The sequence below is a fragment of the Chiloscyllium punctatum genome, chromosome 22 (assembly GCF_047496795.1).
Source record: "Chiloscyllium punctatum isolate Juve2018m chromosome 22, sChiPun1.3, whole genome shotgun sequence".
NCBI classification, from domain to species: domain Eukaryota; kingdom Metazoa; phylum Chordata; class Chondrichthyes; order Orectolobiformes; family Hemiscylliidae; genus Chiloscyllium; species Chiloscyllium punctatum.
The window spans coordinates 14,318,659-14,341,343 of record NC_092760.1 but is presented as its reverse complement, the minus strand read 5'-3'; the positions used below and the strand labels follow the sequence as shown (position 1 = coordinate 14,341,343).

Here is a 22,685-nt window from a genome sequence, read left to right as displayed (position 1 = left end):
TTGCCCCTTTTATATGCAACGCCTCTACCAGAATAATTACCTGTTCAAATCCTGGTGTGCATGATTCTCTGACAAAGAGCAGTACCACTGCACTAAGTCTCTTAGCATAGCCTCAAGAGTTTAGTAACATTAGTCAAGCTTATTAGGAGTAGTAGTGTGTCGAGATTATAACTTAACAAAAAGTGATCAATACATAATAGAGCTGGTGATGTGCTGCAGCTGCAGTATATGGGAACTCATTATCATCACGGTGATTCAACGCACTCACATCTTCAGTAAGTCTATGTAGGTTAAGGAGTTTTAGCTCAATCATTCATCTGGGCATGAGCATGGATCCTGTAATGCACCAGGAGGGGGGAACCTTTATGGAAGCACTTCATACCAGAAGGCACTCCCACTATTTAGAACATCTGATTTGGTCCAAGGTCAGGGACAGGTGTATATACCTGCAAGTGAAGCAAGCATTGACATCAAGAAGGTGGAAGTGGAGGAGCCTCAGCCTTTCAATTGTTCAATAGGTTCAAAGTTCTTAGAGCCAGTACTGATGGGAGAGAGGGCTGAGAAGTGGATGAGAAAACTAATTATGACACCATGGGGCAGGAAGTCATTCAATGCAAGTGAGTCTATAGGAATGCATTGCTCATTGGAGGTAGTATAATCAGAGGATAGACACAGTCTGCACTCAAAAGCAAAAGTCCATAATTTTATATTGCTTCTCTGATCACACATTATGGACATGTGCTCTGGGCTGGACAGAATCCAGTTGTCATGGTCTATGTGGGTACATAGGGAGGACTAGGAACATGGTTCAGCATAAGGAGTGTGAGCTTTTAGGATTAAGTTATAAAGCAGAACTTCAAAGCTAATAATTCTTGGATTGCCACCTGAGCTACTAACCAAATGGAATAGGATAAATAAGATTAGAGAGATAAACGAGATTCAATTCTTTGGGCACTGATAACAGTACTGCAAAAGTGACAGTTGTACGAATTGGACAGTCTTCATGGGAAGTAAAGTGGTTAATGAAAACAGAGAAACTCCACTTTTTCCAAGGACAGAGAGCATCTCTTTTACAGTAAGAACATTGGAAGAAGTCCGAAATTTTAAGTCCTGCCCCTAGGACAATATTTCTCATTTATAGGAATCCATACCACATGCAAACATGGTTGCTGGAGGCAGCTGGCATTTGAATTACCATTTGCCTCCATGGGAATTGGATTTTGGAGTCTCTGGGATATGAAACCAAGCATTAAGAGAATAGACAAGGTATGAACATGAAGAACTACATTTTTCTCAATCCATTTCTTTAGGATAGCCTGGATACCCATTTGGAGAGCTGAGAGACCATTCAAATTTGGGTTCAGAGCACTTGGGTGCTGAAATCAGATATCCTTAGGAAGGAGTTTATCCTAAGGACAGAATCAGGGATCCTTTGAGGAATTTGGAACTCTTTGGGATCATTAATTGCAAAGAAGATTGTGTAAAAGATGCATAAACTCTGAGAACTGTCAAAACCTATTGGAGATGCACGGTCTCACCTCCAACCCCACCAACCACATCTTCAGCATAAATACCATATTTTCCTAGCTGCTATCAGCTTGATGAAGAGTTATCAGATGCAAAACATTAATTCTGCTTTCTCCTGATGGATACTGCTAGATCTGCTGAGTCTCTCCAGCAATTTCTGTTCTGATACATAAAACTACTATAGGATTTGTGCTAATTGACTGACTTCCTAAACAATCATTTCCACAGTGGGATGCTAATCATGTTAGCATTTGTTTATGTTTGGCTATGTTTGTGTTTTGAATTCCACATTCCCATTTACCCAGAAAACCCATGCCAACAAGGATTTATCTATCCTTGCCTTAAAAATATTCAATGGCCAACACCTCCAAAGTCCTCTGAGGCAACAAGTTCTGACATTCTGCAATTCTCTGAGAAAACAAATTCTCTTAATCTCCATTCTGAAACGGCAACCCTAATTTAAAAGTGCCCCCTAGTCCTGGACTCACCCATAGGAGTAAACATTCTTTTCATATCCACCTTGTCAAAATTATTCAGGACCTTACATCAATCAAGACTTCAATGTCTTTGGAATGCCCTTCCTCAAAAAGGCAGTGGATGCAGAATCTTTAAACATTTTTAAGTCAGAGGTAGATAATTTCTGGATTACCAGGTGGATGAAAGATGATCAGCGATATGCAGGAATGTAGAATTGAGATTGAAATCAGAGCAACCACGATCTTTTTGGATGAGAGAGCAGGCTCGAAGCACCAAGTAGCCTTCTCTTATTCCTTGTTCACATGTTCGTATGCTTATATGGATATCATAGAATCTCTACAGTGTGGAAACAGGCCACTTGGCCCAACATGCCCACACAGACCCTCTGAAGAGTAATCCACCCAGACCCATTCCCCTACCCTATTACTCCACATTTACCCCTGACTAATGCACCTAGCCTACACTATGGACAATTTAGCATGGCCAATCCACCTAACCTGCACATCTTTGGATTATGGGAGGAGACTTTTCCTTTCATGCTGCCTGACCTGCTGCGCTTTTCCAGCAACACATTTTTAAACTTGCGCCTGGAGGAAACCCATGCAGACATGGGGAGAATGTGCAAACTCCACACAGATAGTCGCTTGAGGCTGGAATCGAACCCGGGTCCTTGGGGCACAAGCACTAACCACTGAATCACCGTGATTCATCATTTTTCTGAGCTCCACTGAAAACAAACCCAGCCTTCCTAATCTTTCTTCATAACACAACCTACACATTTCATGTATCAATAGCCCAGTCCCAGAAGCAAACCGGGTAAAGTGCAACGGAACAGATTAATCAATAACACCTCATGGTAAACATGATTCTAGGTAGCAGTAATGATAGTATGATAGAGTTTCATGTTGAATTTGAAGGGGATAAGTATGTTGTAGTAATCCTAAATAAAATTAACAATAAGACTACGATTGTACAGCTGGCTGAACTGAACTGGCAAACCAGGTTAAAAGATAGGTTAGTAGAGTTGCAGCCGTAAACTTTTAAGGATATAATTAATAACTCAGCAAAGAGGTAAAAAGATTCTTTGAGCATGGTACATCATTCGTGGTTAAATAAATAAGCTAAGGATGACATCAAACTGAAAGAAACACTGTTCAATTACGCAATGACTAATGATTTAGGTAAAAAGATTGGTCATATTTTAAAAGCCAGCAAAAAATTACATTAAAAAAAAGGAGGGAGACATCAGAATGAAAGAAAGAGAGCTGGTAATATAAAATACATAATAAAAGTTTCTACTAATATTTCAGGAGGAAAAGCAGGTGTTTCTCTAGAAAGTGAAGTCTTGAATTCATGACGGAAAACAAAGAAATGGTGGAAGGTATTGACCAACTGTTTTGTAGTTTTTTAAAAATTCACTTGTGGAACATAGGCTTTGCTATTGCCTGTCCCTAGTTACCCTTGAGAAGTTTGTGGTGAGCAGCCTTCTTGAGCTGAAGGTAGATGCACAATACACTCAGTGTGTGATTTCCAGGATTTTGACTCAACGACAGCAATATATTTCCACGTCAGGTGGTGAGTAGCTTGAACTTGCAGGTAGGGAAAGGCGATTGCCTAGAAGTATTATCGTTAGACCTGGGGACCCAGGTTGGAATCACACCACATCAGATAGTGGAATTTGAATTCAAATAAAATTCTGGAATTAAGGGTGTAACTATGACCATGAAACCTTTGTCACTTGCTGGGAAAAACCCATCTGGCTCACTAATATCCTTCAGGGGAGGTAATCTGCCATCCACACTTGATCTGGTCTACATGTGACTCCAGACTCACAGCAATATGTTTGACTCTTAATTGCCCCCTGAAATGGCTTAGCAAACCATTCAGTTGTAACAATCGCTACAAAGTGTCACAAAAATGAAACTGAATGGATCACCTGGCATTGACCTGGCACTGGAAAAGACAACAGCAGAAACAACCCTTGACCCTGCAAAGTCATCCTCACTGACTTCTGGGGGATAGTGCCAAAACAGGGACAGTTGATGTAGTCATACTCATGGAATCGCACCTGACAGACAATGTCCCAGACACCACCATCACCATCCCTGGATATGTCCTGTCTCACCGGCAGGACAGACCCAGCAGAGGTGGCAGCACAGTGGTATACAGTCAGGAGGAACATGGTCTAGAAGTCCTCAACATTGACTCTGGACCCCACAAAGTCTCAAACTTCAGGTTAAACATGGGCAAGGAAACCTCCTGCTGATTACCACAGTCCATACTCCTTAGGCTGATGAATCAGTACTCCTCTATGTTGAACAACACTTGCAGAAAGCACTGACAATGACAGGGGCACAAAAGGTACACTGGGTGGAAGATTTCAATGTGCACCATCAAGAGTGATGGTAATCGAGCTGGTAGGGTTCCAAAGAACATATCGGCTAGACTGGGTCTGCGGCAGGTGGTGATGGAACCAACAAGAGGGACAAACATATTTGACGTCATCCTTACCAATTGCCAGCTGCAGATGCACCTTATAGTATCGGTAAGAGCGACCATCGCACAGTCCTGGTAGAAACAAAGTCCTATCTTCACATTGAGAATAATCTCCATCATGTTGTGTGGCACTGTCACAGTGCTAAATGGGACAGACTTCAAACAGATCTAGCAACTCAAGACTGGTTATCCATGAGGCAATGTGGGCCATCAATAGCAGCAGAATTGTACTCCAGCATAATCTTAACCTCATGGCCTGGCATAACCCCAGTCAACCATTACCATCAAGCCAGCTGATCAACGGTGGTTCCATTGAGAGAGAGCAGTAGGGCATGCCAGGAGCAGCACCAGGCTTACCTGAAGATGACGTGTCAACCTGGTGAAGCCACCAAACAGAACTACTTGCATGCCAAACACTATAAGCAGCAATTGATAGAGAGAGCTAAGCAATCCCACAACAAAGGGATCAGGTCTAAGCTCTGCAGTCCCACCACATCCAGTACTGAATGGTGATGGATGATTAAATAACTCACTGGAGGTGGAAGCTCCACAAATATCCCCATCCTCAATGATGGAAGAGTCCAGCACATCAGTGCAAAAGATAAGACTGAAGCTTTCGCAGCAATGTTCAGCCAGAAGCACCAAGTGGATGATCCATCTTAGCCTCCTCCTTTAGTCTTCAGCATTACAGATATGAGTCTTTAACCAATTCAATTCACTCCATGTGATAACAACAAACAGTTGGAGCCATGAGATACTGCAAAGGCTATGGGCCCTGACAAATATCTGGTAATAGTGCTGAAGGCTTGTGCTCCAGAACTTGCTGCTTCCAGTACAGTTACAACGCTGGCATCTACCCGATAATGTAGAAACTTGCCCAAGTATGTATAAAAAAAAGGACAAATCCAACCTGGCCAATTATTGCCCTATCAGTCTACTCTCAATCATCTGTAAAGTGATGGAAGGTGTCATCAACAGCACCTGTTCAGCAATGACCTGCTCAGTGACGCCCAGTTTGGGTTTTACCAGGGCTATTCAGCTCCTCACCTTATTACAGGCTTGGTTCAAACATGGACAAAAGAGCAGAATTCCAGAAGGGAGGTGGGATTGACAGCCCTTGACATCAAGGCTATATTCAATCAAATGTGGCATCAAGATGCCCTAGTAAAACTGGAATGAATGGGTATCAGGTGGCAAACTCTTTGGCAGTTACAGTCATACTTAACACAGAGGAAGATGGTCGTGGTTGTTGGTGGTCAGTCATCTTACCTCCAGGATATCTCTGCAGGAGTTGCTTAGGGTAGTATCCTAGGCTCAACCATCATTAGCTGCTTCGCCAATGATCTTTCATCCATCAGAAGGTCAGAATTTGAGATCTTCACCGGTGATTTCACAATGTTCAACACCATTTGAGAATCCTCAGATGCTGAAGCAGTCAATGTCCAAATGCAACAAGATCTGGACAATATCCAGGCTTGGGCTGACAAATGGCAAGTAACATACATGCTACACAAATACCAGGCTATGATCATCACCAGCAAGAGACAATCTAACCATCGCCCCTTGACATTCAATGGTGTTACCATCACTGAATCCCCCACTATCAATGTGCTGGGAATTATCATTGATCAGAAATTGAATTGGTCTCAACACATAAACACAGTGGCTACAAAAGCAGATCATAGGGTAGGAATACTGCAGTGAGTAACTCACCTTCTGACTTCTGAAAGCATTTCCACCATCTACAAGGCACAAGTCAGGAGGGTGATGGAATACTCCCTACTTGCCTGGATGAGTGCAGCTCCAACAACACTCAAGAAGCTTGACACCATCCAGGACAAAGCAGCCCGCTTGATTGGCACGGCATTCACAAGCATCCACTCCCACCACCACCGACACTCAGTAGCAGCAGTGTGTATATCTACGCGATGTACTGCAAAAATTCACCAGAAATCCTCAGACAGCATCTTCCTTGCTCAAGACCACTTCTATTTAGAAGGACACCATTCATCACTTTACTAATCAAGATGGCACAGTAATTGCCTGAGTTAGATTTGTCTTGCTTTTTGTTTATAGGATATAACTGGGCAAATTTTCACATGTTGGTGTAGATGCCAGTGTTTGCAACTGTACTGAATTTGCTTGGCTTGGGATTAACAACAGAGAGGGCGAGAGAGAGAGAGGGGGGGGGGGGGGCGAGAGAGAGAGAGAGAGAGGGGGCGAGAGAGAGAGAGAGGGGGCGAGGGAGAGAGGGAGAGGGGGCGAGAGAGAGGGGGCTAGAGCGAGAGAGAGAGGGGGGCGATAGAGAGGGCGGGGGAGAGAGAGAGAGAGAGAGAGGGAGCGAGAGAGAGAGAGAGAGGGGGCGAGAGAGAGAGAGAGAGAGAGAGAGGGGGCGAGAGAGAGAGAGAGAGAGAGAGAGAGAGGGGGCGAGAGAGAGAGAGAGAGAGAGAGAGAGGGCGAGAGAGAGAGAGAGGGGGGTCGAGAGAGAGAAAGAGAGGGAGACAGCTTGGCAAATACGGTTAAACAGAATCCAAAGAGAGTTTACAAATACATCGGGGTGGGTAAGTTGTTGGATGGGATTCTGAGGGACTGGATTTTCATGTATTTGGAAAGGCAAGGACTGTTTAAGGATAGTCAACATGGCTTTGTGCATGGAAAATCATGTCTCATTAACCTGATTGGGTTTTTTGAAGAAGTAACAAAGAAGATTGATAAAGGCAGAGCAGCAGATGTTGTCTATATGGACTTCAGCAAGGTATTCAACAAGGGAGACCGGTTAGCAAGGTTAGATCACATGAAATACAGGAAGAACGAGCCACTTTGATACAAAATTGGCTTGAAGGTAGGAGACAGAGGGGATGGAGGAGGGTTGTTTTTCAGACTGGAGGCCTGTGACCAACAGTGTGCTGAGTCCAGTTTTTTATAATTTATATAAATGATTTGGAAAAAGTGAGGACTGCAGATACTGGAAATCAGAGTTTACAGTAGGTGAGGCAGCATCCAAGGAGCAGGAGAATCAACGCTTCAGACCTAAGCCCTTCATCATGAGGTATCTTGATAAATGATTTGGATGTGAATGTAGGAGGAAAGGTTAGTAAGTTTGTAGATGACACTAAAATTAGTGGTGTAGTCGTTTGTGAAGAAAGTTACTTCAGAGTACAAATGGGACCTTGATGGGCCAATGGGCTAAGAAGTGGCAGATGAAGTTAAATTTACATAAATGTGGGGTATTGCATTTTGGTAAGGCAAATCAGGGCAGGAATTATACATTCAATGGTAGGGCCATGGGGAGTGTTACTGAAGAAAGTGATCTAGGGATCTAGGTTCATAGTTCCTTGAAATTCCAGTCGTAGGTAGACAGGACAGTAAAGAGGTGTTTGGTCAGTGCACTGAGAATGGGAGTTGGGATGGCCGGTTGTAGTTGAACAGGACAATGGTTAGGCCATTTTTGGGTCCTTACTCTGATGGCCGCCTTCGTGTGTGGCTGCGTCAAGCTGTGTGTGGATCCCCGGTATGCAAACACAAAGTGTCACTATGTACTGAGGTTCTACCTGTCCCTGGTGTTGTGAAGGATAGACCTGGCCTTGCTGCTGCGGAATGCTCCAAGTAGTTGGACTGTTGCGTATCACTTGCCCTTTGTAGAGAATTTTCTGAAGAAAAACACCTTTGATCACAAATCCATCAGGAGGTCGTCAGTATGTAGTGTCTTTGAGACCTTTTGGGAAAAGGAGAGGGCGAATCTTGTCGAGTAGTTCCTTGGGCAGACTGTCAAAGTCATTTGGCAGAATGCCTCATCGCCAGAGCTTTCCAACAAGCATAAAGACATGTCTTGGCCGGTGGTGAAAAGGGCTCTGCTTGTGAGATCCTTTATGCACGCCCAGACTTTCTGCTGCACCACACCTGCCCTCGAAGCGGCTGCGGAGGGGACGGGACTGTCACACGCCTCCTTCTGGAATGTGCCAACGCAAAGAAAGTCTGGAGGCGAATGCAGTGGTGCTTTTCGAGGTTCATCCTGAGCAGTCCCGTGACGCAGGACTCCGTGCTCTACAGTCTGTTCCCTGGGACGCACACCAAGACAAATATCAACTGTGCCTGGAGGATCATCAACTCGGTCAAAGACACTCTTTGGTCTGTCTGAAACCTGTTGGTCTTCCAGCTGAAGGAGCTGACCCTGACTGAGTGTTGTGGGCTGGCACATTCCAAGGTCCAGGACTACGTGTTGAGAGACGCGATGAAGCTTGAGGCAGCTGCCGCCAAGGCGCGGTGGGGAAAGACCACCGTGTAATGTCTGCCTGCTAAAGAACAGGGGGCCCATGCAGTAAGTGGGCTCCGCTGATGCATCAGCTAACTATATGGATGGTCAATGTACAGACCTGTATATATGAATGATTACTCGATCTCTGTATGCACAGAAATGGAATGTTTATGTATGTATGGCATGACCAATTGTACAGATCATCAAAATATTTTTATGAATAAGGTATATTTTTGAAATTAAAATAAATACTGAATTAAATTCTGGTCTCCCTGCTGTAAGAAGGATGTTGTGAAACTTGAAATGATTCAGAAAAAAATTAGGAGGATATTTCTGGAGTTGCAGGGTTTGAGCAAAAGGGAGAGGCTGAATTGGATGGGGCTATTTTCCCTGGGGTATTGGAGGCTGAGGGATGGCCTTATAGAGAGGCCTTATAAAATCATGAGGGGCATGGATAGCATGAATAACAAAGACCTTTTTCCTATAGTAGGGGAGTCCAAATCTAGACGGCAGAGATTTAAGGTGAAAGGGGAAAGATTTAAAAGGGACCCAAGGGTAACTTTTTCATGCAGAGGGTGGTGCGTGTATGGAATAAGCTTCCAGAGGAAGTGATGGATGCTGCTACAATTACAACATCCAAAAGGCATCCAGATGGGTATAGGAACAGAAACAGTTTAGAGGGACATGGATCAAATGCTTGTGAATGGAACTGGGTAATGTAGGTTGTTATGGATGAGTTGGACCGAAGGGTCTGTTTCCATGCTGTACAACTCTATGATTCTGAATCACTTATCCAGAGTATATATGCAACATCACTTGCCAACTTCCAAATTCTATGCCCCGACAGATAAAGCCAACCATACTCTTTGCCTTCTTGACCACCTTATCCACTTGTTTGGCTACTTTCAGGGAACTGTGGACTTGTATGCTCAGATTCCTCTGTATGCTAATGCTACTAAAGGTTCTGCCATTTACTATATACTTCCCTCCTGCATTAGATCATCCAAACGCATCACCTTGCATTTGTCCATATTAAACTCCATCTGCCATTTCTCTGTCCAAGTCTCTAGCCTATCTACATCCTGCTGTATCCTCTTGCAGTCCTCCTCATTGTCTGCAGCTCCCCCAAACTTTCTTGTTGTCCACAAACTCACCAATCAAGCCACCTACATTTTCTTCCAAATCATATACATTACAGACCACAGGGGTTTCAGTACTGATCCTGTAGAACCCACTGGTCATAGATCTTCAGTCAGAAAAACACTCACTGATACTCTCTGTCTGTTATGGCAAAGCCAGTTCTGTATCCATCTTACCAGCTCACTATGGATCCCATGTAAATAGAAATGCTGTGGTTCAAAAAAGCAAATCAGAGGCCAGGAGTTCTACTGCGAAGAACTAGCCTCTTATCTCTCCAGTGCCTGATCACCATCTACAAGTCTCAAATAAAGAGTGTGATGCATGCAAATCAACAATTGTCAAGATGTTTGACACTATTAAAGACAAAGTGACCTGCTCGACTGGCACACCATTTGCCATCTTCAACATTCACACCTTCAATCATCAACACACAGTAGCAGCAGTGTGTACCATCAACAAAAGGCACTGCAGTAGCTCATCAAGTCTATTTTGACATCATCTTCCAAACCTCTGACTCTGAATCACCTATCCAGTCAAGTTGCAATATCACTAGCCAATTTCCAAACTCTATACTCTGACTGATAAAGCCAAGCATGCGATAAGCCTTTTTGACCTAGAAGGACAGGAACAACAGAAGCATGGGAATGTCACCAACTGCAAGCTTCCCTTCCAAGTCATTCACCATTCTGTCTTGGAACGATATCACCATGCCCTTACTGTTGCTGGGTCCAAATCCGGGAAATCTCTCCTTAACAGCACAGTAATTGTTGCTACACGTTGAGGACTGCAATAATTGAAGAAGGCAGCTCACAACCAATTTCCCCAGAGAAATTGAGAATGGATAATCAATTATGGCCCAGTGAGTGATCCCATGATCTATTGAACAAATAAAAACAAAAGACACTGAAGCATCCAGTCAAGTCACTGAAAATGCAGTCTGTTCTATAGTACACCAATTGGCCTGTTCAAATGTCACTAGGGTCCTTTATCTCTACCAGTGTCTCAGATACAATAATACAGACACATTATCAGTTTTTCCAGTTACAGCTTAAAAGCAGATTGTTGTTTATCTTCATATCAACTAATTCAATGGATCAGTAGGAAAGACATCTTAGTATCAGAATCCATAAGGAGGTCCAGAACATGAGAAATATTCCCTCTAGACTGCTGCACTATTCAAGAAAATCATGTCAAAATCTTCACATGAACTCCATTTTCCTGTTGTATCCTTGTGTCTCTTGACTTTCTTGGTGCCCAACAAACTTCTCAATTCAGCCTAGAATATCTTCAATGACTTATCATCTGCAGTTCTCTTGGTTGGGAGCATTCTAAATATTCACAACCCTCTTAAGAAAGAAATTCCTCCTCATCTCAGTTTTTATGTCCACAAATATCCAAAATGTTACCTTTGACCCTGAGGGCTAACCTTTCCAAACGGGGGAAACAGTCTTCTCAGGAGATACCCTGTCAAGGGATACCTCCAAGTATTTTAATCATTTTAGTGGAATGATTTCTCATTCTTCTAAACTCCAATCTACTCAAACTCTCCACATGGGATAGCCATCTCATTTCTGAGATGATCTAGTAAAAGTTTGTTGCACCTTCTTGAAGGCATGTATATCCTTCCTTATATGAGGAAAGTATAACTGTACAGATTGCTCAAATATTATCTCACAAAAGCCCTATATAATTGCAGTAGCACTTCCTTACGCTTTATGTCCAACTGACTTGCAATAAAGGCGAACATACTACTTACCTTCCCAATACTTGATTTACCAATATACAAGAACCCTCAAATCTGAGCACCCTCAAAGTTTCAGCAATATTCTGATTTTCTATTTGTCCTTCCTCTTATATCCACAAAACTTTTAAGATATCCAGAAAGAGATCCTTAGTCTAGTCACAGCGGCATGAGACTGACTTTGTAACACAACAAACCCGACCTCACCAGAGTTGTTCCAGACTTACAAACAGCATTTAGAGAATCAGTATGAGATGTCCCAGACTCACACTAGTGGATTGGTTGGGTAGCTGGAATCTAAACTGCAAGCTGAAAAACATGATCAGATGTAATTAAGCAATATGGCCAGCAGAGAAAAAGCAGAATAGCGTGTTGTTTCCCTGGTGCCAGGATCAAGGATGTCTCAGAGTGGGTGCAGAATGCTCTAACGGGGGAGAGGGGCCAGCAGGAGGTCATTGTCCACATTGGAACCAACGACTTTGGAAGGGAAAAGATTGAGACTCTGAAGGGAGATTACAGAGAGTTAGGCAGGAATTTAAAAAGGAGGTCCTCAAGGGTAGTAATATCTGGATTACTCTCAGTGCTACGAGCTAATGAGGGCAGGAATAGGAGGGTAGAGCAGATGAATGCATGGCTGAGGAGCTGGTGTATGGGAGAAGGATTCACATTTTTGGATCATTGGAATCTCTTTTGGGGTAGAAGTGACCTGTACAAGAAGGACGTATTGCACCTAAATTGGAAGGGGACTAATATACTGGCAGGGACATTTGCTAGAACTGTTTGGGAGGATTTAAACTAGTAAGGTGGGGGGGGGGGGACCCAGGGAGAATGTGAGGAAAGAGATCGATCTGAGACGGGTACAGCTGAGAACAGAAGTGAGTCAAACAGTCAGGGCAGGCAGTGACAAGGTAGGACTAATAAATTAAACTGCATTTATTTCAATGCAAGGGGCCTAACAGGGAAGGCAGATGAACTCAGGGCATGGTTAGGAACATGGGACTGGGATATCATAACAATTACGGAAACATGGCTCAGGGATGGGCAGGACTGGCAGCTGAATGTTCCAGGATACAAATGCTACAGGAAGGATAGAAAGGGAGGCAAAAGAGGAGGGGAAGTGGCATTTTTGATAAAGGATAGCATTACAGCTGTGCTAAGGGAGGATATTCCCGGAAATACATCCAGGGAAGTTATTTGGGTGGAACTGAGAAATAAGAAAGGGATGATCACCTTATTGGGATTGTATTATGTACCCCTCAATAGTCAGAGGGAAATTGAGAAACAAACTCGTAAGGAGATCTCAGCTATCTGTAAGAATAATAGGGTGGTTATGGTTGGGGATTTTAACTTTCCAAACATTGAGTGGGACTGCCATAGTGTTAAAGGTTGAGATGGAGAGGAATTTCTTAAGTGTGTACAAGACAATTTTCTGATTCAGTATATGGATGTACCTACTAGAGAAGGTGGAAAACTTGACCTACTCTTGGGAAATAAGGCAAGGCAGGTGACTGAGGTGTCAGTGGGGGAGCACTTTGGGACCAGCGACCATAATTCTATGAGTTTTAAAATAGTGATGGAAAAGGATAGACCAGATCTAAAGATTGAAGTTCTAAGTTGGAGAAAGGCCAATTTTGACGGTATTCGGCAAGAACTTTCAAAAGCTGATTGGGGGCAGATGTTCACAGGTAAAGGGATGGCTGGAAAATGGGAAGCCTTCAGAAATGAGATTACAAGAATCCAGAGAAAGTATATTCCTGTCAGGGTGAAAGGGAAGGCTGGTAGGTATAGAGAATGCTGGATGACTAAAGAAATTGAGGGTTTGGTTAAGAAAAAGAAGGAAGCATATGTCAGATACAGACAGGATAGATCAAGTGAATCCTTAGAAGAGTATAAAGAAAGTAGGAGTATAATTAAGAGGGAAATCAGGAGGGCAAAAAGGGGACATGAGATAGCTTTGGCAAATAGAATTAAGGAGAATCCAAAGGGGTTTTACAAATATATTAAGGACAAAAGGGTAACTAGGGAGAGAATAGGGCCCCTCAAAGATCAGCAAGGCAGCCTTTATGTGGAGCCACAGAAAATGGGGGAGATATTGCATTCGTATTTACTGTGGAAGGATATGGAAGATATGGAAGGCTGTAGGGAAATAGATGGTGACATCTTGCAAAATGTCCAGATTACAGAGGAGGAAGTGCTGGATGTCTTGAAACGTTTAAAGATGGATAAATCCCTGGGACCTGATTAGATGTACCCGAAAACTCTGTGGGAAGCTAGAGAAGTGATTGTTGGGCCTCTTTCTAAGATATTTGTATCATCAATAGTCACAGGTGAGGTGCTGGAAGACTGGAGGTTGACAACGTGGTGCCACTGTTTAAGAAGGGCGGTAAAGACAAGCCAGGAAACTATAGAACGGTGAGCCTGACCTCAGTGGTGGGCAAGTTGTTGGAGGGAATCCTGAGGGACAGGATGTACATGTATTTGGAAAGGCAAGAACTGATTAGGGATAGTGAACATGGCTTTGTGCATAGGAAATCATGTCTCACAAACTTGATTGAGTTTTTTGAACAAGTAACAAAGAAGATTGATGAGGGCAGAGCAGTAGATGTGATCTATATGGACTTCAGTAAGGCGTTCGACAAGGTTCTCCATGGGAGACTGATTAGCAAGGTTAGATCTCATGGAATACAGGGAGAACTAGCCATTTGGATACAGAGCTGGCTCAAAGGTAGAAGACAGAGGGTGGTGGTGGAGGGTTGTTTTTCAGACTGGAGGCCTGTGACCAGTGGAATGCCACAAGGATCGATGCTGGGCCCTCTACTTTTTTGTCATTTACATAAATGATTTGGATGCGAGCATAAGAGGTACAGTTAGTAAGTTTGCAAATGACACCAAAATTGGAGGTGTAGTGGACAGCGAAGAGGGTTACCTCAGATTACAACAGGATCTGGACCAGATGGGCCAATGGGCTGAGAAGTGGCAGATGGAGTTTAATTCAGATAAATGCGAGGTCTGCATTTTGGGAAAACAAATCTTAGCAGGACTTATACACTTAATGGTAAGGTCCTAGGGAGTGTTGCTGAACAAAGAGACCTTGGAGTGCAGGTTCATAGCTCCTTGAAAGTGGAGTTGCAGGTAGATAGGATAGTGAAGAAGGCATTTGGTATGCTTTCCTTTATTGGTCAGAATACTGAGTATAGGAGTTGGGAGGTCATGTTGCGGCTGTACAGGACATTGGTTAGGCCACTGTTGGAATAATGCACACAATTCTGGTCTTCTTCCTATCGGAAAGATGTTGTGAAACTTGAAAGCGTTCAGAAAAGATGTACAAAGATGTTGCCAGGGTTGGAGGATTTGAGCTACAGGGAGAGGCTGAACAGGCTGGGGCTCTTTTCCCTGGAGCATCGGAGGCTGAGGGGTGACCTTATAGAGGTTTACAAAATCATGAGGGGCATGGATAGGATAAATAGACAAAATATTTTCCCTGGGGTCGGGGAGTCCAAACTAGAGGGCATAGGTTTAGGGTGAGAGGGGAAAGATATAAAAGAGACCTAAGGGGCAACTTTTTCATGCAGACGGTGGTACATGTATGAAACGAGCTGCCAGAGGATGTGATGGAGGATGGTACAATTGCAACATTCAAGAGGCATTTGGATGGGTATATGAATAGGAAGGTTTTGGAGGGATGTGGGCCGGGCGCTGGCAGGTGGGACTAGATTGGGTTGGCATATCTGGTCGGAATGGACCGAAGGGTCTGTTTCAATGCTGTACATCTCTATGACTCTAAATGTTGGTTTTGAAATAGTATTCATCACATCTGAGATGTCTCAAGCTAAAACCTTTCACTGAGTCTGAGAATATTCAATAACTCAAACACTGAACACTCAGTTTGTGTGATTTGACATCTACACTATGAATAGATCCAACTGTTGAGTAACTGACATCCACAACTATAAGCACACATGATATTTGAAACTATGAGCTTGCAAATGTTAGCAAAGAAATGCTAAGCAGTTTCTAAGTGGTTCAGATACTTGAGTTATGCTTTAAATTTTAGTATTTGAGTTTGGTCACAAAAGGTGTGTTACCTTTTGCACAAGTCGGTTGCTTCCCCGTCCATGTTCCATCCTGTTGACACCTTCTTTGTGCACTACCACTCAGGATAAATGAATCTCTGCAGGTGAACTGCACAATGGTGCCAATGGTTACATAGCCTGTGCTTACATTTCCGCTTCTTGGGAGAATTTTTTGTTGCCCGTTCAGTGGCACACCAGGGTCAGGACAGCTCTTGCTTTCTGGAATTAGAGATCAATGTCACACTTCGTAGAGCAGTCAGAATAGTGTACAAAACATGCCCAGGAACTGACAGGCTATATAATGGAAGTTGTTGCTTGTATTCCATCAATATAAGAGTGCTTTAGATTCTGACAGATAACAAAGAGCTTTACATTGGCAAGAATGATTACATAATATATAGAATAATATATTTGTTCAGTAACATATATATCTGTGACCAGCTATAATTACTATGTTTATAGCCAGGAGGGCATTTTAAATGCATGACCTAGACAATATAGCATGCCTATCCTGTAGGACATTATGTGTACAAAATCAACAGGACATATTTTATGTGTGTGGCCAATATAACAAATTGGGTTGGATATTGACAAAGTCATAAAGAGCTGTTTAAAAATAGTAAGGGAACCCATTACCAGGATTCCCAACCTTACTCCTGCTGCTCCTAATTTTTAGTGCTGTGGGATAAAGGCACACAAGTGACAAGCAAGCAACCAGCAACCCCACGCTTTCTTGGGCTCCATAACTGGATCTCCCAACTCTGTGTAATTTGTGTAGAGTTGGGTTGGCTTGTCCGTGACTTATAGTTCATGGTCCCTCACAGGAATCATGAATAGTAGTTTGGATTGAGGAATCTCTTACAAGGTAAAGTTAAAGGTCTTACTCATACTACCATCTTTTTAGTCGAGGGTGCTGCCACTTTAAGAGACCCAGAGGGTGAGAGCTTCAGTCGAGTCTAGAACTAGCTGTGGAGGCGTGAGCACCATTACTAAAGTATTCCTGTTCAGATTTACCATTTGTCTATCTGGTTTGTAATTCCTGGCTCCAATGGAAACACCAATATAACACATACCTCTCCACAATAACTCATGCACCGCACCACCATACGTTATACATCCTGTACAGAACCAATTCGAAAAACTGCATGTGTGGAACTGCTTAAAAAATATGCCCTGAGTTTAATTTTACAAAACTGCTTTCCTACAGCCCTACAAAGTATCAATCAACTAGATCATTAAAGTATCAATAAAAAAATACTGACACCTTGTACAAATAAACAGTGAATCATTGACAAAAATGAATACAGGAAAATTGGTTTATTATAATATTATAATGCTGTCAAACAAGCAAAGTTTACCTTCTCTGCACCCACATTAACAGTGTTAATCTTTTTATGGTAGACTGGGCTCTCAGCCAAGCATGCTGAATGAGATTCAACACATAAGGATCACTGACAAAATGAGTTGCTCTTGTAGGAGCCAGCATGGATTGAGCTAAGTGATCTTCTTCCATGTTGTCACCTTTCTGGAACTGTGAAGATTGGCTTAGAGTAGAGGAAGTTTTCCTCTAAGCGTGACCTTATAATACTTCCCAAGAAAGTTTGTAATGTTAAACTAAAGCCGAAGGAATACTTTGTGTTGAAACCAAAGCTTTAGGGGTACTTAATATTGACATGACAGCAAAGAAGTACTTAACATTAACACTGGAACTAAGAGTACTTATTAATGGCATTGGAACCAAAGAAGAACTTAATATTGTTACAAGAGTGAAGGACGTATTTAATCTTAATACTGGATCCAAGCCAGTATCTACTATTTTTGCTGAAATCAAGGCAGTAATTAACATTGACAATAAAACAAAGGCAATATTTAATATTGGCAGAGGTGCTGGGCAGTAGGAAATTTTGACATTGCAGCTAATGGATTTAAACTGAACAGTGGAGCTAAAAAGTCATTAATACTGGCATTAGTCCATATAGTTTCAACCACAAATTAACTCCTCCATGTCCTGAATAGATAGGTTACATGTCCTCTATTGATGCATGTGGATTGGTAAAGATTATGCCCACCACCTGATTTTATCTACATGAACCTGGAACTGAAAGCTTTTCACTTTCATATTATCACCATATTTTACATTAATGAATACGAATGTACTTTTAGAAGTTCTGATCCTTTGTGTTGTGGACACATAGCCACTGGGAATTAGGTTCACACTGGTTTGTTAATTTCATCTCAATCCAGTAGGAGGAGGAAATTATTTAAAATTTCCTCACCCCTTCAGCTGAACTTGGAGGGGGAGGGGGAGGGGGCGGGGGAAACTGCCTAGCAGGCCCCAGAGTCAAACTAAGATTTCACGCTAACAATGCCATTCTTTGACTAACATTGCCTGTCTGTTATGATGATTTGTTTACACATTTGCCACTTTATTACCACTCTATTATTAAGAAAGGAGGCAAGGAGAATAGTTAACACAAGTAGCATTAGAGAGTTAGGAAACAGGAAACAACTGTAATTAAACAAGACATCCAAATACAGAGGAGATCACAGGAGATTTGTTCTTTAAACTGCTAGGGCTAAAATCATAAATATATTAATTATATAAGTATAAAGGTTGTCATGTTCCTAGGAGAAATGTTGTTTCTGCTTCTCAATGCAAAGGATTTAAATATCACAATGTCTTACCACAGCGCGGTGTACTCACGCTCCAGTTCCCATCCAGTTGACAAGTGGCAATGTTACTTCCAACCAACTTGAAATTGGCATCACAACTGTAGTAGACCTGGGAACCAAACCGGAAATCGTCTCCTTCCACTGTACCATTGACTGGGGCCATGGGATTCCTACATATCACCACTGATAGGTCACACAGTTGATAAACGCATTTTATTACAAACAATTCAACAACTTTTGTAGTAATGCAAGTTCAAGAACATTTAATAATTTACTGGATACTCAAACACAAGGCAAGTCTCTTCTTTTGATTCAGCCTTAACAAGAAAATGACAGGCATCCGATTCCTGAAAACTTTAGAACAGACATGGAACACTATTGGTTTCTGACTCCCTTTCAATAAAAGAAACAAAAAGCCTTAGATTCCTGGCTCCTTTATCAGATAACTGTAAAGCCTATGACTCCTGTAGCCCTCACTAAGAGATTGGCAAGCATCTCAAAGTCTATCCACCATCTACAAGGCACAAGTCAGGACTGTGATGGAATACTCCCCTGTTGTCTGGATGGATGCAGTTCCAACAACACTCAAGAAGCTTGACATCATCCAGGACAAAGCAACCCGCTTAAATGGCACCACATCCACAAACATTCAATCCCTCCACCGCCGGCACTCAGTAGCACCAATGTGTACTATCTACAAGATGCACTGCAGAAATTCACCAAAGATCCTTTGACAGCACCCTTCAACGACTTCCATCTAGAAGGAAAAGGGATGCAAGTACTTGGGAACACCAGCACCTGCAAGTCTCTCTCCGAGCCACTCACCACCCTGACTTGGAAATATACCGCCGTTCCTTCGCAGTTGTTCAGTCAAAATCCTGGAATTCCCTCCCTACCAGCATTGTTGGTCAACCCACAGCAAGTAGATTGCAGCGATTCAAAACGGCAGCTCACCACCACTTTCTCAAGGGCAAATAGGGATGGGTTATCAGTGCCAGCCAGCCGGCAATACCCAAGTCCCACAAATGAATTTTAAAAATCAATCTCCTAAGTCCTCCACAATCTGCACTCAGTGAACTGTCACAGGAGTTGGCAGAAAATACATGTTTCTTCAGAAGAAGTTCACTTTGCAATACTAGACTGAAAATGGTGATTTCTTTGGGATTTCTTTTAAAATTGGGATTTCAATTAAGTTTCCACCATTATTAGGGCAGAGGAGAAGTAGAAACAATGGAGAAATTCTCGACAAGATGCCTTTCAGTTCTGCTTCAATAAACTGTTACATTGTGGCAGACATCAAGGCATATGGAGTCAGGGGACAAACAGTTGAATGTTTGGTAAATTGAGTTAAAACAACAGAAAACAGAATATTAGGTTGAAGTATAACTGGTTAGATTGGAGGAAGACATAATACGGTAATCTACAGGGATCAGTACTGGGAACACTATTTAGACTTTACGCTAATGAGTTCGACTTGGGAGCAAGTAGCACAAATCAAAATTTGCAGATTATGCTAAACAAACAAAGAACAAAACAAAACTATAAATTACCATATATACTTATGTAAAAGTCAAATTTTGTAGATTACTTTTTAAGGTTAGATTGATGGGGTCAACAATCACATGGATACTACTTTTGAGGGGCTGAAATTCATTCTACAATCCAAAATACTGTATCATTAATGGAAACCCAATTGATCTCGAAACAAAGAAAAAAAACACAACAAATTTTGCAATTATCGGATAAAGACAGTAGAAACAAAAATGAATTAGTAAGCTTTTATTTATACATACAAAAAGTAAACTAGAAATATAATAGTTTTAAATTACAATTACACCTTTAATTAAGTGTGTCAAATACAAAAGTTCATTAAAATCCACCAATATCACACTGTTCAACACCAAATAAAGTTTCATAATTGTACGGATGAAAAAAAATTAATTTCCTCATCGTCACATTTATGTACAGGATAATACCTTGACTCACAAATATTGATCTGCTATTTGTGAAGAACTAGGGTCAACTTTTACACGAGACATATGGAAAATTCCTGACTTTTTGGCCAAAAATAGGGGATTGGTTTTTACATGAGATTGACTTTCACTCGAGTATACACAATATAAAAAGTACCATTACAAGCTATCAAGGAAATTGAAAGTGCTAAGTGTTGGAAGTTACTTCTAGGGATATACAGTTCAGTAGAAGTGAAGCTATGTGAAACTTCTGTAGAATACTGACCAGGTTGCAATTAGAACTGAGTAATGTTCTGGGCTTCAAAATATAAAAATGATAGCAGTCTTGGAAAAAAATACAAAAAGGATTTACAAAGCTAGTACAAGAACTGAGCAATTACAGTTATCATGAGACACTACACAAATTAGAATGACTTTCTTTAGAAAATAGAAGACTGTGAGGTGATCTGACAGATCTTTAAAACTGGATGTAGATGTGGAATGTTTCCACTTGTGGACAATTCAAACCTAGAGGCTTTAATTATAAGATATTTACTAATAAATTCAATTGGTGAACAACAAGACATTTCTGCACTCAGAATAGTTAGGATGTGTTATGCAAAGAAACAAATGGTTTAAATGCTTTTCAAAGAAAACTAGATGAATATTTAAGAGATAGGGAATAGAGACATTTATTGGAAGTTGGATATAAGATAGATGGAATAGGAGAAGACCCATGTGGGGTATAAACATAGCTCAGTCTAATAGGCAGAATGGCCCATAGCTATGCAAATGATTCTGTATAATCCTATGCTGGAACAACTGAAAACTGACTAATTCTAATACAATAAAGGCACCCTAAAAAAAATCATGAACCTGTCTATGAAGAATGAATTCAGCATTGCTTTATATATTGTGTACAGTGTAGTTTATTCTATATTTCGTCTATACAATCAATTTGTCTTTGCTTTCCAGGCTTTGGACAAAAGTTTTTCTTGGATCAACCAGCAGCAAGTGAACTTCCTGTGGATTCTATGGACTTATGATGCTGTGTACTGGGAAGAATAAAGCCAAATCTTGTTAAGTCAAGAGTATGCAGCATCAACAAAGTCTGGCTGATTAGCTCAGGTATTTTCTATGTACAGTTCAAAACTGAACAGGGTTGGAGTATCAAAAGAAATGGGCACTCATGTTAATGGTTTGCTTGTAATCCATGAGCAAACAAATGTACATCGTTTTCTTTGAAATTACAGCAGTCAAAAACAAACTGGGTTTCTGTGATAATTGGAGTGACCACCATCAAATTACAGCTTTCCAGAACACAGGAGGATGGGAGTATTACTTTCGAAATGGAGCTATTCAGCAAGGAGGGGTACAGAGGTATGAAAGGAGTTAGTTACTGTTGGAATTAAGCTATCCAGATCACAACAGAATGGGGGATTAGTGACAAAGAGTAGCTATCCAGTCGACAGACAAGGGGAGAAAAGGTGACGTGGGCAGGGGAGTTACTAGCAAAAAGGGAGCTTTCTAAGTAATCTAATCTTTCCAGATCACTGAGGGATGGGAGAATTGCTGCTGTAAAGGAGCTATCCAGATCTCAGGGGATGTTTTGGAAGGAGTTGTTACAGTACACAATCAAACTATCCAAATGTGGGTAATCACCCTACTCATGGCAATCATATTTCCATTATAATTTATCAACACGTCACATCAATCTAGGTAAAAATCCCGGAAAAAACAATGTCGAACAACAGGATATCAGATAAATCCAAGAAATTTTACCACATTGTGGCATCAAACACCAGTCAACCTCTACACAAATCAGTGACTGCCAAAAGAAATTCAGCAAAATGGTACTTAAAAGGAGCTATGTTCCTTAATCGAGCCATTATCACCTCAGGCACTATCTGTATGGGAGCAGTAAACATCAAGTTATCACAGTTCATCCCACAAAGTTCATCCCAACTCCCAATATCTATGAGGATGTGTATGGTCACCTTGAGATCTAACTAAATTAAATTTAATTAATTTAAAATAATATAATTAAGCAAATAATCTGGTAGTGATTGAACTACAAGTAGGCAAATTAATTTAAAAATAGCAGCCTTAAAAACTAAACTAAATTTTGGAGGCAACTAACATCTGAAGAATATTTCTTCTATCTTTCTGGAATATGAACTTGTTAATTATCTGCAAACTATCTCCACTTATCCTGAAGTTTCTAACTATTCTTAGACATGAAATTCCCACCTGCCAACTAGTCATAGAGAAATATAGCATGGAAACAGACCCTTTGGTCCAACCAGTCCATGCTGATTATAATCCCAAACTAAACTCGTCCCACCTGCCTT

At 41.6% G+C, this 22,685-nt stretch overlaps 1 protein-coding gene across 1 annotated transcript in view; it reads right to left on the bottom strand.

Annotated features, from left to right (window-relative positions):
• The window catches only part of LOC140493419 (inactive serine protease PAMR1-like), a 154,980-nt gene that overhangs the window by 54,921 nt on the left and 77,374 nt on the right, over nt 1-22,685 (bottom strand). The window contains exons 7-8 of the mRNA XM_072591842.1: nt 18,395-18,565; nt 15,722-15,928 (exon numbers count right to left, since the gene is read on the bottom strand). Of these exons, the coding sequence (XP_072447943.1) occupies nt 15,722-15,928; nt 18,395-18,565 (378 nt within the window). The remainder of the gene's footprint in view (nt 1-15,721; nt 15,929-18,394; nt 18,566-22,685) is intronic.